Here is a 14,470-nt window from a genome sequence, read left to right as displayed (position 1 = left end):
TCCTTGCCGCTGAGAACGCTTATGTGAGACTTGGTATCGACGCCCTTCCCGCGGAAGCATCCTTTTGCTCCCGCGCGCGACCCTCCACGTTTCTTGGCCTCTTGGCTGTGCAGCGGCTGGTTTTCGGTTGCGTAAAGGCTACCTAAATTGCAGTAGCTGGTATTTTAATAGAGGTAAATCAGTATGTTGCCCGCCCTAACCTCTTTCAGAAGGTAAGCTACTGCTACCTCCTCTCTCTATTATTTCTAAAATACAAACTTTTCATAATACTACTTCTCTATTATTTAGCTAAAATGCTATAATATATATAGAATTACTACTAGAAGTTTTATTACTAAACGTATTATTTATCTATATAATTTTTATTATTTTCTTATATAGTTTATATTTTAGAAACTATTAATATATTGGAGATTCAAGTATTAATATTTAATGAATATTGGGAATATATTTAATTTTACTAAGAAGATGAAAACATTGCTTTATATAAAAAATACCCTTTTTTGAATAATTTAAAAGTAAATATTATTTATAATTAAGTTAATAAGTATATTATAACTGCGTATAAGTAAAATGTATTAACTAAATAGTATGATTATTATTTTATTAGTAAAACTTAATATATTACTACTTTTAAGATTTGAATATAGAAAGTTATTAATAGTAAATAGCTTTATAACTATTAACTCATTACTTAAAATTAGTTTATTATTATTATTACTTTCTAAAACTTAAATTGGAAAACAAAAAAGTTTGATATTATATATTAACATTAATAGTATAAGTTAATATATTAATATATTAAGAGGTTTTCCACTAATAACAATATAAATATATAACAGAGTACTAATATATTATTAATATTAAATAGTATTTTAATTCATAAATAATATATTTAAAACCTTTAGTAAGAGATATATAAAGAAAGATATAACTTATTAATATTAATTTAATATTTCCTAAGATAATATAAACTAGTAATCTAATAACTTTCTAATATATATCATATAGCGCTAATACTAAAAGTAATAAGATCTTTTAGATATATTAGTTATATTTTAAGTATTTATGCTACTATTTGAAATTATTAATCATAGATAATATATATAACTATGTATAAAATAAGGAATATATATCTCTACTTATTATGACTCTAATTATTAATTTATATATACGCTTAGATTAACTACTTTTAAATACCTCTTTTTTAAGTTATTAAACTTATTAGTATAAATTTAAGCGTATTTAAAAGCATAGTATATACACCTATATAATATAAGTTTATAGATAAGCTTATATTATAAGAGAAAGTAATAATCTTAAGCATTTATAAATATTTATAAGTATTTGATTATATAGATAATAGTAAGAGAAGTGATATATTATAATAATTTCTATTATTATAATTAGTAAGTTATATCCTCTAATAGAGACAAATAAGAAAAAAGATAATCTAAAATATAACTTCCTAAATTACTAATTATATAAAGTGCTTATATAACTATATATATTATACAATTAATATTATAGTTATAAGTTATAATAAATAAAGTATTTTTATATAAAGTTTATATTTTAAACTTTATTGGTCTATTTTATATAGAATGTTAAAATTAGTTAAGCGTTTGTATTATTCTTATATTATTATTATTATTATTATTATAAAAGAATGTTTTATATTAGTAAAACGTATTATTATCAATGTCATATATAATATATACTTTTATTTTATTTCTATTAAAACTACTAAATTTAATATTTAGGTATTATATTAATTATATAATCTTTTTGCTAAGTATAAAATCTCTAATTTAGCTATCATTATTACTTATTTTAGTATTTAATTTAAAAATGTTATAAGTATAGTTCTGCCTTATTTAAAGTCATAAGTGTTAACATATAACATTCTTTTATAATAATAATAATAATAATATAAGTATGATAATAACGCTTAACTTACTTTAATATTCTATATAAAATAAACTAATAAAGATTAAGGTATCAAACCTTATATTAAAATACTCTATTTATTATAACCTATAACTATAATATTGATTATGTAATATGTACAGTTACGTAAGCACTTTATGTAATTAGCAGTTTAGCAGGTTACGTTTCAGGTTATCTTTCCCCTCACTTTTCTCCACTAGAGGAAACAAGCTCCTAACTACAACAACCAGAGTCATCACAATACATCACTTCCCTTATTATTATCTACATAATTAAATGCCTATAAATGCTTAAGATTATCACCTTTTATCATAATATAAGCCCATCTATAACCCTGTACTATATAGGCGCATATACTACGCCCCTGAATACGCTTATACCTGTGTTAACAATAAGTTTATATATAATATATATTTTAAAAAAATAAGTTTAAATATAAAAAGGAAATAGAAAGCTTTATGAAGCTTTAAAAGTAATAAAATTATTATTAATAATTTTAACCTTAATATTACCTCTCTATTTAAAGCTATCAATACTAAATAAGCTACTTAAAATATTGCTCAAGAGGTAATATATAATAATAATACTATTTATTAGTATAAATATAGAAGTATTTAGAGGCATAATACATATAACATGGTTCATCAGTCAGCAACACACTTTTTCCCAAACGCAGTTTACACTAAACCACTTAAAACTTTAACACATAATAACTCTACAACCATCATGCTAATTTACACACAAGAAGACAAGATACTTCTAGCCATCGAGGCGATCCGATCAGCCCGCGTCGCCAGCTGAAAGCTAAGTGTGTTGCGTGCTGCGAAGACTTACAGTATCCCTAAAAGTTCTATACGCTATAGAATGAACAATCAACCCTAACGTAAATATACCTAACCCTAATAATATAAACTTAATCTAATTAAAGAGAAAATACTTTTTTAATATACTATTAAATAGGATTTTAGAGGATTTCCTTTACGCCTTACTAATATAAAATATATAGCTAATCTCCTGCTATAAATGTGTAATAGTAAGCCTATTAGTAGGTAATAGGCTAGGTGGTTTGTGGATTTATAGCCTGCTTTGAAAACTAAGTTTAATTATCTATATAATTATTAAAAGACTTTTTAAGAAGATCCTAAGGTTATATTAAAGTGGTTTATATTATTATATAATATAATAGCTAAGTATAGTATCTAAGAGGGGGACCTATATAATTTTAATAAAACTAGCTTTATAATAAGTATGATTACTATATTAATAGTAGTAATATATACTAATTAATATAATAAAATAAAGTCTATCTAGCTTAATAACTATAAATAAGCTATAGTTATTAAATATATTAATTTAGGTAAGTGGTATCTCCCTTTATTTATAATTATTAAAGGTGTATATCACCTTATTAGTTGGACTATAAAATTAGGTTTTCTAGGTAACTAGGTAATTAAACCTACCATTAATAAACAGTTAGATAATTAGATAGGTTTTAACTAAATTAAATACTTTAATAAATATATTAAGAACTAAATAAAACATATTTATTGAATGCTTATTATTAACAGCTATAAGAGCTATTGATCAGCTAAATTTAATAATTACTATAAGCAAAATAATATTATAACTATCAGTATACCTATATATTTATTATATCCACTATAGCTATTAGATATTACTTTTTATTCACTTTTAAAATATATACATAGTAATAAAATTAACCTATTTATTAGAGCCTCTATAAAATATATCACTAAGTCTACGTTCTTTATTACTTTCTACTAAGCTTATAATAAGGTTTTTAATAAAGAAAATTTTCGGTTTATTTTCTAAAGTATTAGAATTTCACTACAAGACTTAGACTATATTATTAAAAGGCTTAGTATATATTATAAATATTTACACCTCTTATAGCTAACCTTTTAATATTACTACCTTAATAGTTATAAACACCTTTTGATTTATAATAAACTATCTTATAGTTTAACTTTATTAACAATTATATTTCTACTTATTAAAAAAGCTTATTAATACTAATTATTACTATAGTTAAGTAATTATTAAAAGGTATATAAGTAATAGCACACTTAATCACTATTTTAACTAATTAGCTTTATACCCTTAAAGATATCAATATAGCACTTACTAAGCGCTAAAAAGCTAAAAGAACATAGGTATAACTCGGAGAGGCACTTAATGAAGAGGAATCTTAGGTTTTGCTTAAAAGGAAATAAAAAGGGAAATATCCAGCACCTCAAGAGGATAAGGAGAGGGGTCTATTAAAGAGAGCCCAGCCAGCTCAGAGACGCTATAGTGTGTATAGCGAGACTGGTCATAATGCGAGAACCTATTCTAAGGATGTGGAATTATTAAATGATTTAAGTAGTAATTAGGAATAGTTAATTAAATATGTTGTGGTTATATAATAGTAAATACTATTATACGTATAGGAAAAAGTTTGTTGCTAGTTGATATTTATTACTAACTGATGAACCATGTTATTTATAAAATATAAACTTATAAATAAGCTTATATTATAATAAAACGTAATAGTCTTAAGTATTTATAAGTATTTAATTATATAAATAATAATAAGGAAATAGATATAATATTAATAATTTCTATTAATATTATTAGTAAGTTAAATCCCCTAATAAGAAAAAGTGAAGAGAAAAATAACTTAAAACGTAACTTACTGAATTACTAATTATATAAAGTGCTTATATAACTATATATATTATATAATTAATGCTATAGTTATAGGTTATATTAAATAGAGTATTTCTATGTAAGGTTTTATATTTTAAACTTTATTACTTTATTTTATATAGAATAATACAATAAGTTAAGCGTTTGTATTATTCTTATATTATTATTATTACTATTATTATTATTACTACTATAAAAGAATATTATGTATTAATAACTATTATTTAAAGTATTAATAATGCTTAAGTCTTCTATTAATATTAATAGTTTAAAGCTAAAAAGTAGTAACTAATAGTTATAAAGATTTATTAATAGTAAGAGGAAATCTTATTAGCTTATTAAAAAGAGGATTTTTAGTATTAATAAATAGTTTCTTTTAGTAATACTAAGTTATGCTTTTACAATAAAGATTACTATTACTAATATAATAACTATTCTATTTAATACTATTATTTTTATAGTTATTTTTATAAGTATAATTATTAAAATAAATATAGCTACTACTTTTAAGATTATAAGACTAATTATACCTATATTAGAGTATTAATATAGTCTTTTTAGTTACTAGAAATAATATAATATTATAGCTTTTTTATTAAAATTAAAAAAAAACTAGCTATTAAGTTTTACATTATAAGGGTCTAGGACAAGGTCGATGCCATTGGTCTAGCCTACTACTACGAGTACAATAAATCTTCTTGAAGAACAGGAAACAGAACTGTATCCTCCCTATTTCCTGGGCATTCTTATAACCTTGCCATTGACCTTGTCGATATTCCTAGAACCTTCTAGCAAATGCGCCATTAGATTTGGTGGGTCCAATGAGTCGTGGCTGAGGGTCTTGCTGAAGGCCGAACACCGGTCCGGTCCATACACCGTGACATACATCGCTTAAATCTAAAAAGCTTTTAAATTATTTAAGAACTTAATATAACTCTAGTTAACTTAAGCTAATTAGTGGTTTTAGATTTACTTAAAAAAGTATTTAGTTTTAAGTATTTAGCTAAAAGTACTTATATTTTAAAATAAAAATATACTAAACTTTAACATAATTACTGTGATGTAATAATACTAACCTATGCAACTATTAAAAAAGGTTTAAAGCAGGTAATATACTGATTTGCCTCTATTAAAATACTAGCTACCTAAATTGCGACTTAGTTATTTAGCTTTTAATTAGTGATTGCAGCCCTTCAGCTTTTAGCCTTATAGCCTCGTGGTTTTGTAGGCTTGACTGCAGCCCTGTTGCCTGGTCACTTTGTACTTAGGCTCCAGCTTGTAGCCTTATGGCTTTAGCCTTCCAGCCCTATAGGCCGTGGGCCTAGGAGCCCTACGTGGCCCTGGAGCCCTGTGGCCTCTGCTCCGTCCGTCGAGATGGCTTGACCCTTTAGGAGGGGGGGGGGGGGTGGTCAGTAGTGATTTAGGCGATACGCAGAGGGTGTGGAAACAAAAATGCATTGATGAAAACGAGGGTTGGTTTAAGATAAGATTCCTCTAGATAATTTGTTATCGCTCAACAGGAAAAGTCTGGTGCTGGTCTATAGGCAGACGTTCTATCTAGGCCGTAATCTTGACACCTCCCGCCGACGACATGTACTTGGGCAAGCGCAGTTTCCGCGTCGCCCGGACCTCGGCGCCCTCCTTGCCCAGGTAGCGGCCCGTCTCGAAGCTCCAGTGCAGCGAGGCGACGGCGACGTTGCGGTAGATGTCGAGGCAGCGGCAGACGTCGCGGTCCGTGTCCTCGCCGTAGCAGGGCAGCCCGGCGAGGGCCGTGTACCAGCGGCGGAAGCAGTCGTTGAGCATGTCGCCGGCCTTGTCCATGCTCTCCTGCGTCGTGAAGCCGCGCGACTTCCACGAGATGATGAGGTTGTGGTCGACGCCGTACTGGACGTCCTTCTTGTACGACAGTATGTCGTTCACGACGAGCAGCAGGTCGCTGACGACGCGGAAGGCCTCGCGGATCGACGGGTGCTCGACAATGTCGCGCGGCAGGTCGATGCCGGCGCACCATTCGAGCAGCGCCAGGATCATGGACGTGCCGACGGTGCCCCGCCGCACGGCCAGGAACTCGTCCTCGACCAGCTTGGCGTCGCGGCCCTCGACCTTGATCCGCACCTGCTCGGCCACGGCGTCAAAGTAGACGTCGTGCGCCCACTTCCAGCGCTGCCTGAAGTTGTCCGACGACTGCTTGCCGATCAGGTAGCCGTCCGGGCTGCCCTTGACGCGGTCCCAGAGCGTCTGGAAGACGTAGCGGATCGGGTAGTATTCTGGTGAGTAGCGCGGCCCCTGGTCGTCTAGGATGGCGCGCGTCTTTGCGATCTCGTCCAGGGCCGCGTCCAGGTCCGTGGCCAGGGGCCCCTCGTCGAACTGGTCGTCAAAGGCAAAGATGCACGACGCGAAGTCGTTGATGGTGCGCAGCGCGTACGGGTTGCAGTCGGCGTCCCACAGCGCCGACAGCAGCGCCAGGTTGGCCTTCTTGTTCATGGCCGGCCACTTCGGGTCTGTTCCCACCATGAGGCTGCAGGCAGGCAATTAGCAAGTGCCAATCATGCTTTGGTGTGAGACGGAGAGGCTGTCGAGCTGGTCTTGCCGTGTCTGTCCAGACTTACTCGGAAATCCACTGGTCCGCCTCACGCTTCACCTCTTCAAACGCGGGATTGAGCCGCACGGGAGCAGACATGAAGGAGGCGCAAAGATCGGGCATGTCCACGACCTCCATCTCGCCGCCCTCCAGACTTTGACCAGGAGCCTCGACCCTGATTTGTTCTGCCGTTGCCGGTGTAGCCATCCCTGCGGCCTCGGCCTCGTTTGTGATGGTCTTTGTCGTCGTGACCATGTTTGCGGTCGAGTGTTGAAGCAGAGTCTTGTTTCCAAGGTTTATCTGTATTGCGTAGTTTCTTTCTACGGCACCGGACTACACACAAGAACGAGTGGGCTTGGGTATCGTACAAGGGGTAGACCGACCATTCTGGATGAACAGTGAGCTTTCTTATCATGCGTCGCGGTCGCTTTCTGGCCTTTTGACTGCCTCGCCGCGGTGGTCCTGAATAAAGCAGGAAGCCGCAAGCACGCCAAGGCGTACTCCTCGTCGTGAACCACGGACAATCCCGCGGGGGAGGCCAGCCCAGGCTGCGCGGACCTATGCCCGGATCTACTCGAATAGGAAATGGCACGGTTGGGGGATCGTCGCACCCGCGCCCGTCTCTTGTCAGCATCCCGCCACAATGACATTGCCGGGCCGTGGTGGAAAACGGCTCCCACCCGCTTCCGGTCCCCCATGCCAACCTCTTATCAGACGGAGGATTCTACCAAGCCTTGGTGTCTGTGGTCGCGGTCCGCAGGAAGCGTGCGCCTCTGGAGCGTGGTCCTCATGCGAGGTTCTTTGGCTGCGGACTGTGGCCTGAAGAAACTTGGGTGGGGATCCTCTGCAGAAAGTCGGGGCCGACATAGTCTCGGCGGCTCCACAACTCACCCGTCTCCCAGTCCCAGGGATGCAAAGCTCACGCCGGTATGACTGCCTTGGCATGCACCAAAGCGGATATTTAGCTTGCGTGATAGTACGGAGGATTGTCGGAATTGGCCTGTATTTAAGAATAAGCCCTAAAACAGGGCATCCCTGGGACAGGGCACCCCTGGGACAGCAACAACGAACAACAAGCCATCACACAGATCCTAGCCAAATTGATCCTAATTGGATTGCTAGGATTATCTGTGAGGGTGGTTCAATCAGAATCAGCACACCACCGGGCTGCGGCAAGCTGCATACGCCCTGTCAGGTCCAGAAGCCGAACCAGATAGCGGATAATTATCTGCTCACCAAACTGGAGCGCGGTTGCATTGGAACAATCTCACGTCAGCCCTACTCAAGCAAGGCCGCCTAGGCATCGGCGTCATACACGGGTCGGACCGCCCAAACAAGTCAGAGTGGGGGCTGGCTGATTGGCTCAAGCACGCAGCATGCTGAGTAGTAGCGCGGCCCCACGGGACGGGTCGGGCCAGGGTAGGGTTAGGCAAAACGAAAAAAAACGGGACATATTTATTGACATTTCAACGAAGCAACACATATATAGGTACACAAGGTATTAAGATGGACAGTTAGATTAATAGATAGTCGTAGCAGCAGTAGTGAACTAGGCTAGCGAAGTTGATAGAGGAACCAGTGCCATGCCATGCCCTCGGGGGCATCAACCAGCTCATGCCCTCGGGGGCATCAACCAGCTCACGCCCTTGGGGGCATAGAAAGTGCCACACCCTCGGGGGCATCAATCAGCTCATGCCCTTGGGGGCATAGAAAGTGCCACGCCCTCGCGGGCATCAACCAGCCGATGCTAGGAAGTTTGATAGCCTCCCATAAAGCTTCGTTCAACAGCGTCCGCTTGGAAAGCGTAAAAGTTTCTATGCTTTTACTTACCTATATCTTCCTTAGCATCGATATCTAGACGCCTAGGCAGGCTAGTCCCACTGCTAACCCCCGCAGGCGCTCAAGTGAAGATGTGCCTACCTGCATGGCTCTCCCAGAGCCTGTATGAGTTGCTACTCAGCCCGGTCCTGTCTATCCCAAGAGGAGGAATACAATCGCTCGAAAGATAGCAAAATCCCTAGAAGGAGGAGGATAGTATAGAGCATAGAACGACAATCCTAGTAAGCATATAGAGCTGGCCAACAGGGAGCACGATATATATAAACAGCCTCAGCAGGAGTAGCAATAGATATATTCACCGATAGATAGATGAACAGATGAATAGAGGAAGAGGAGATTGAGGGTAGAGAAAACGGGGGACGCGTAGGAGATAGAAGAGGGTTAGATATCCTTGGCTATCCACGCGTTTGGTCTAGGCGTGTTTGTCCGCGAGAAGTAAGACCCTGGCCGGAAGCGGACTAATGTATAATGTCGCGTTAAGAGTGAGACCAACGCGTCAAGCAGGGGCAAGACAAGAAGGCCAGCTAACCATAGGATAAACCATCACAAACTCCATCGTCCTAGATAAAGAGTATATCAGGGCACCAGTAAGCAGATATCCGCGCAAAGCCTCAGTCAGTATATAGACATTTGTAAAGGGTGACAGGAAGCATGTTTACTTATGGTATACAGCAAGATGTGCAACTCAGACAGCGCAAATTCATCGTTAATGGGCAAGGGAGAGCCAAGGGAGGACCTCAGGTAGGTCCGGGGCCCTGTTGGTCCCGACCCACTCCATCGGAATAAGCCAGGGCCCGACAGCCGTTGATTATGTAATAGCTAGTTGAGTATCCAACCGGCCGAGCAGATCACTGTGAAATTATGAGTTTGGGGAAGCAAATCGCAAATAGCCCTGCGCATAACGTTCTACCTAGGATAAGGGCAGATGGGATAGTTTAGATAGGAGCGAGCAAAGTGATCTAGAACTCAAACAGGCAAAACAGGCCATCATATAAACAGGTAACATTTTTTCTAAGAAATTTTATCACAACATTAGAATGTTATTGTTCTACAGGGTATGATCATCAACACCGCCACCTAGACAAGATCTGGGAGCAAAGGTTAACATAAGACGCGCTATACTGCAGGTTAAATATATCTACATATCATTACGTATAAACAAGTAGCCGGATCACTACCACTTCTCTTTCTAGTTATAGTCATACATAGGTTGGGCTATGATACCTCAGCTCTAAGGAGGGTATTTCCAACCTTACAACAGACCCTATGTTCAACACCTCTCCCCAGAGTTGTTCCTCAACTAGAAAACAGGAGGGAGCATACGCAGTATAGGCAGGCATAGCTTGTCCTTATTGCCCTAGACTCGTCAGATACCCAGGGCGTCCCAGGAGCTAGCACAGCCAGTGACCCAGCCAGTTAAGGGCGCCAATCCTGAGTATGAAAGACGTGCGATTATGGGGGTAGGACAGCTATTTATCCAGAGGGCGACTAATAGTGCGTATAAGTGTTCATAGCACCACCTATCATAGGTGTATTCCGACGCCTGATCTGTTTATTACCTTACAGCATGACCTGAGGTTAGTTATGCCGCTGCTGCTGCTGCTGCTACCGGACGTGAATACGCTAACTGTGGTGGGGTGAGTCAGCTCCCTCTGCTGCGTAGCCGTCCCCCACCTAGCATATAAAAACATAGAAGATTAGTGTACTACAGCAGCCTCGGACCAATCGCATCCGGCCGCCCTGCCAAATACGCACCCCTTCCAAGCATCCATCATCCCATCTTCCCGTCTCATTTGTGCACACATCTCATCTGATCACAAGCACCCCCACCCCCTTAACCACCTATCCCTAAGCCCCCAGGGGCAAGAAAGACAAGAAAATTAACGAAGAAACAACAGGAACAGCCAGCACAGGCTATCAGGCGGCAGTTGAAAAATACACTGCATATCACCGCAATGGCCAGAGTGCTCAGCGACAAGCGGAAGAGGAAGTGTGATGAGGGCGATAGAAAGAAAGCAGCAACAGCGGCATCAGCATCAGGGCTGAGGAGGCGGGTCCGGGCCAGGAGAGAAGATGAGATCAGCTCCCCCTTTACAGAAACATCGTCCGCGCGAGAACGGGCGCGACCTTTCCTCCTCGCCGTTGCCAGGATGCCCATCGACGTGCTGGACACAGCCTGGAGCGTCGGCAGGAACCGCCCTATTAACGCAGCCCACGTCCAGGAGCTGTTACACGCATTCAGGAGCGGCGGGCTGGAACGGCGGGCGCCGGAGAACCGGATCACCGTCCTCTGCAGCGCCGAGGCAGTCAGCCTTATGCAGCAGGACGGTGGCGGCATAGAGGGGCGAGAGGAGGACGACGGAGAGGACGACAACGATGATAACGACAGTCCTTGCGAGCTCTCCTTTTTACGCTGGGCCGAAGTGAGCGGGGGCCAGGCCGAGGTCATGGCCGGCCAGCACCGTATCCAGGCGCTCCGCGAGTACGTCAAGGAGACGGGCGCACCAGGCTCCGACCTATGGTGGGCGTGCGAGCTGTATGACAAAGGTATAGCCCCCAAGCTCAAGGCATGAGCCTGTGTTCACAAGAGGCTAACGGACGACATGGAAACCCAAAGACCGCCTGCCGCGCGACCTGAACGTCAAGCTCCGCGTCAACAGGCGCGATCCAAGCCTGCCCGACAATCACGGGCAGATCTGGACGCAGCTTGCGTCCATCGCCTGCATAGGAGGGCAGGCAGACGGACAGCTAGGCGGGGAGGACGCCGCCGTAGACCAGCACGTCGTCGAGGCACTCCGCCTCGGCGGCGAGAAGCATTTCCCAACGCGGAGGCTCGTTACGTTGTGGAACCACCAGAGATGGCGGCCTGTCACGACGCAGTGGTGCTGCACAAGGCTGGGGTTAGACACCTTCAATATTTCATACTTTGAGTGGATTGCTAGCCTCCGCATCGACGAGTACTGGATTGATGCCCTTAACGAGGTTCTCAGCGTTTTAGCCGACCTACCCGCGGACGAGCAGGTCTACATCACGCCCGCCGACTGGGACAGGCTCTCAACTTGCCAAGCCGCCCCCGATATTACGAGCGTATTCTACACGTCCGGACAGCAGCAGGCGGGGCTTGAAGCACGTACACGGGTCGACGGGTTCCTTGCGAACATGGACGATCACACCTACCACCTCGTCCATGATGTTATCACAAACTCGCTGGTGCTTACGTTCCCCGACCTAAGGCGTATCCTCCACTGCAAGAAGACGGAGATCCAGATAGCCGTCCGCGTGCTCTGCCACGTGATCTGCTGGATCAGTCCAGAGCAAGCTGCAGCTGTCGACAACGTCAGGCCTAAGGATAGGAATAAGCCCCTCCTCCGGGAGCACCTGTCGATAGCGCTAGACGACCTCGCCTCCCATAGGGGCTGGGCTCCCGGGGCCTTCCCCGCGATCGCAGCAGTACAGCTCCAGCGACGTATTCTGGACTTCGTACGGGACAACCTAGCCGAGTTCCGGGCGCCGGAGCTGCTCCCACTCCTGGATGATGACGCGATAGGCGATGAGGAGCAGGACAGCGAAGACGGCTTATACGGGCAGCGCTTCAAGCACGTGGCGTGGGCGCGTCTGCTGAAGATGGTGCGTCAGTCAACCGACAGGGAGGGCCACACGCTACGCCCGTTGTGGACGACGGAGTGCGCAACAAGGAGGAGCGAGCGCCAGGCCAAGGCCTCTACCCTCGTGCAGGGGTTCTGCGCCAATCTGTTCAAGCTCGCCGGCCAGCAGGACGTCGCAGCTAGACAAGCTACCCAGCAGAAGGTGGAGGAGCTCGTAAACGCCTACCTCACGCCCTCCAACGGATCTGCAGCAGCGCTGGACTGCCCTGGCGACGAGGACCAGCCGACACAGGACGCGCCCGCCATCACCACTAAGCAGTCTGCGCGCCAGCGCCAACAGAGCAGCAGCAACAACAATAGCAATGATGATGATGACGACGACGATGCTCGAGGTGTTTCACAGCCCAGGCGCCGTAACAGTATTCCCTCCTCCCCCTCCTCCCCCTCCTCCCCTTCCCCGCCGCCGCCGTCACATCAACAGTGGCGCCCTCTGCCTTCGCCCAAGGCGCCAGCGACCACCGCCAGCCAGAAACCAGTTCCACGCTGGAAGCTGGGGCCTAGAGCTAGGAAACCAGCCAGAGCAGCAGTATAGTAGCAGTCGTGGTCGCGTCTGCAGGCCTGGGGATCCCTTGCATACCTTACATAGACAATTCGTTTGGGAAAGTTGTTCTGAAGAACGCTGCAAGCCTGCCCGTTTGAAACATAGCCAATAGAAGATGCCTCAGCAAATACCTGCGCCCGGCGGGCACATACAAAGAAGGTTGCCTAGTTTCACACTAAGTGGGCCCCCAATTCCAGATGTGCCCCAGTCCATCCCTTATTGAGGTCGTCATCATCAGCTTCACGCCCGGGAGGGCATTTGTGCAGACCGTACATTCTTAGGCAGACGAATGTCAGACCAATTCGAGGTTTTGTTTTTATTGACATGATATCAAGCTGTCTTAATAGGGCTTTAGTCTAGTAAGAGGGAAAGAGGATTCCTCCACTCTCCCCGATAAAACACAGGCGGCACATGCTGCATATCTGCCCTCCTGGACTTATAGTGGGTGAGAGTTACACGGGGAGCAGGACAACAAGCAGTAGTCAATACCCTAATAGATAAGTGGTTGGTAAGTAATCTCCTAGTAGATGATATATAGGTAGTCCTACATAGAATCCCTAGAAAGTATAGTACAAGAGACCTCACCTAGCACCTACATACATTACGCACACCCAAGACCGTGAATAGTAACACCTAGCATCCCACCGCAGCTACATTAAGATGTCTTTAATCTATGAGGGAGATGTTATCACCGAGTCGCTAGTAGATAGTGATGGCCTACCCGATGCAGAGGATACCTCTAGCCTGGACCATAATAACGATCCCTTCGCCCACAACCAGGACTCAACCCGCCAACATGAGGATGAAGGCGACAATGGGTGGGACGGCCACCGTTGGGCTGTGGACCACTCCTCAGGGCACCACCGGTTCCGAGGTATATATGCGGAAGGAATTAAACTAGCTATGAGAAGAATATGCTACGCCTCTCACCCCTCTCCTCAGCTAGACGCTTCATCGAAAAGGTCCTCCGAAGTGATTTCGAGCCAGCCGATGCTATCAAGATGCTACAGGAGAAGCACACTATTGACTTTGGGTCTCGCGCTGGAGGTAGCGCGCCAGCGAAGGCCACGGACGCCTTCTTCCCGCAGTTCTTCCTGACTTCTTCAGCATCGTCGGCAAGCCACGCAGCCCCATCACGAAAAGCGACGGGCCCGTCTTCGACAACATCGAGTTCTCTCTTGAGTC

The 14,470-nt window shown here is 42.6% G+C and overlaps 1 protein-coding gene across 1 annotated transcript; it reads right to left on the bottom strand.

The window, feature by feature from the left end:
- Positions 1-6,216: 6,216 nt before the first annotated feature.
- On the bottom strand, positions 6,217-7,495 carry CGCA056_v002023 ((1R,4R,5S)-(-)-guaia-6,10(14)-diene synthase; the record flags this gene model as incomplete). Its single annotated transcript, XM_037317282.1, has 2 exons — positions 6,217-7,177; positions 7,269-7,495. The coding sequence occupies 2 exons, from the start codon at positions 7,493-7,495 to the stop codon at positions 6,217-6,219; spliced, it is 1,188 nt and encodes a 395-aa protein (XP_037183547.1).
- Between the last annotated feature and the right edge of the window lie 6,975 nt (positions 7,496-14,470).

The sequence above is a fragment of the Colletotrichum aenigma genome, assembly GCF_013390185.1.
Source record: "Colletotrichum aenigma strain Cg56 chromosome Unknown KSG_Cg56_contig02, whole genome shotgun sequence".
Taxonomy (NCBI): domain Eukaryota; kingdom Fungi; phylum Ascomycota; class Sordariomycetes; order Glomerellales; family Glomerellaceae; genus Colletotrichum; species Colletotrichum aenigma.
Note: the sequence above shows the minus strand (reverse complement) of the source record. Positions and strands in the feature narration are given on the sequence as shown.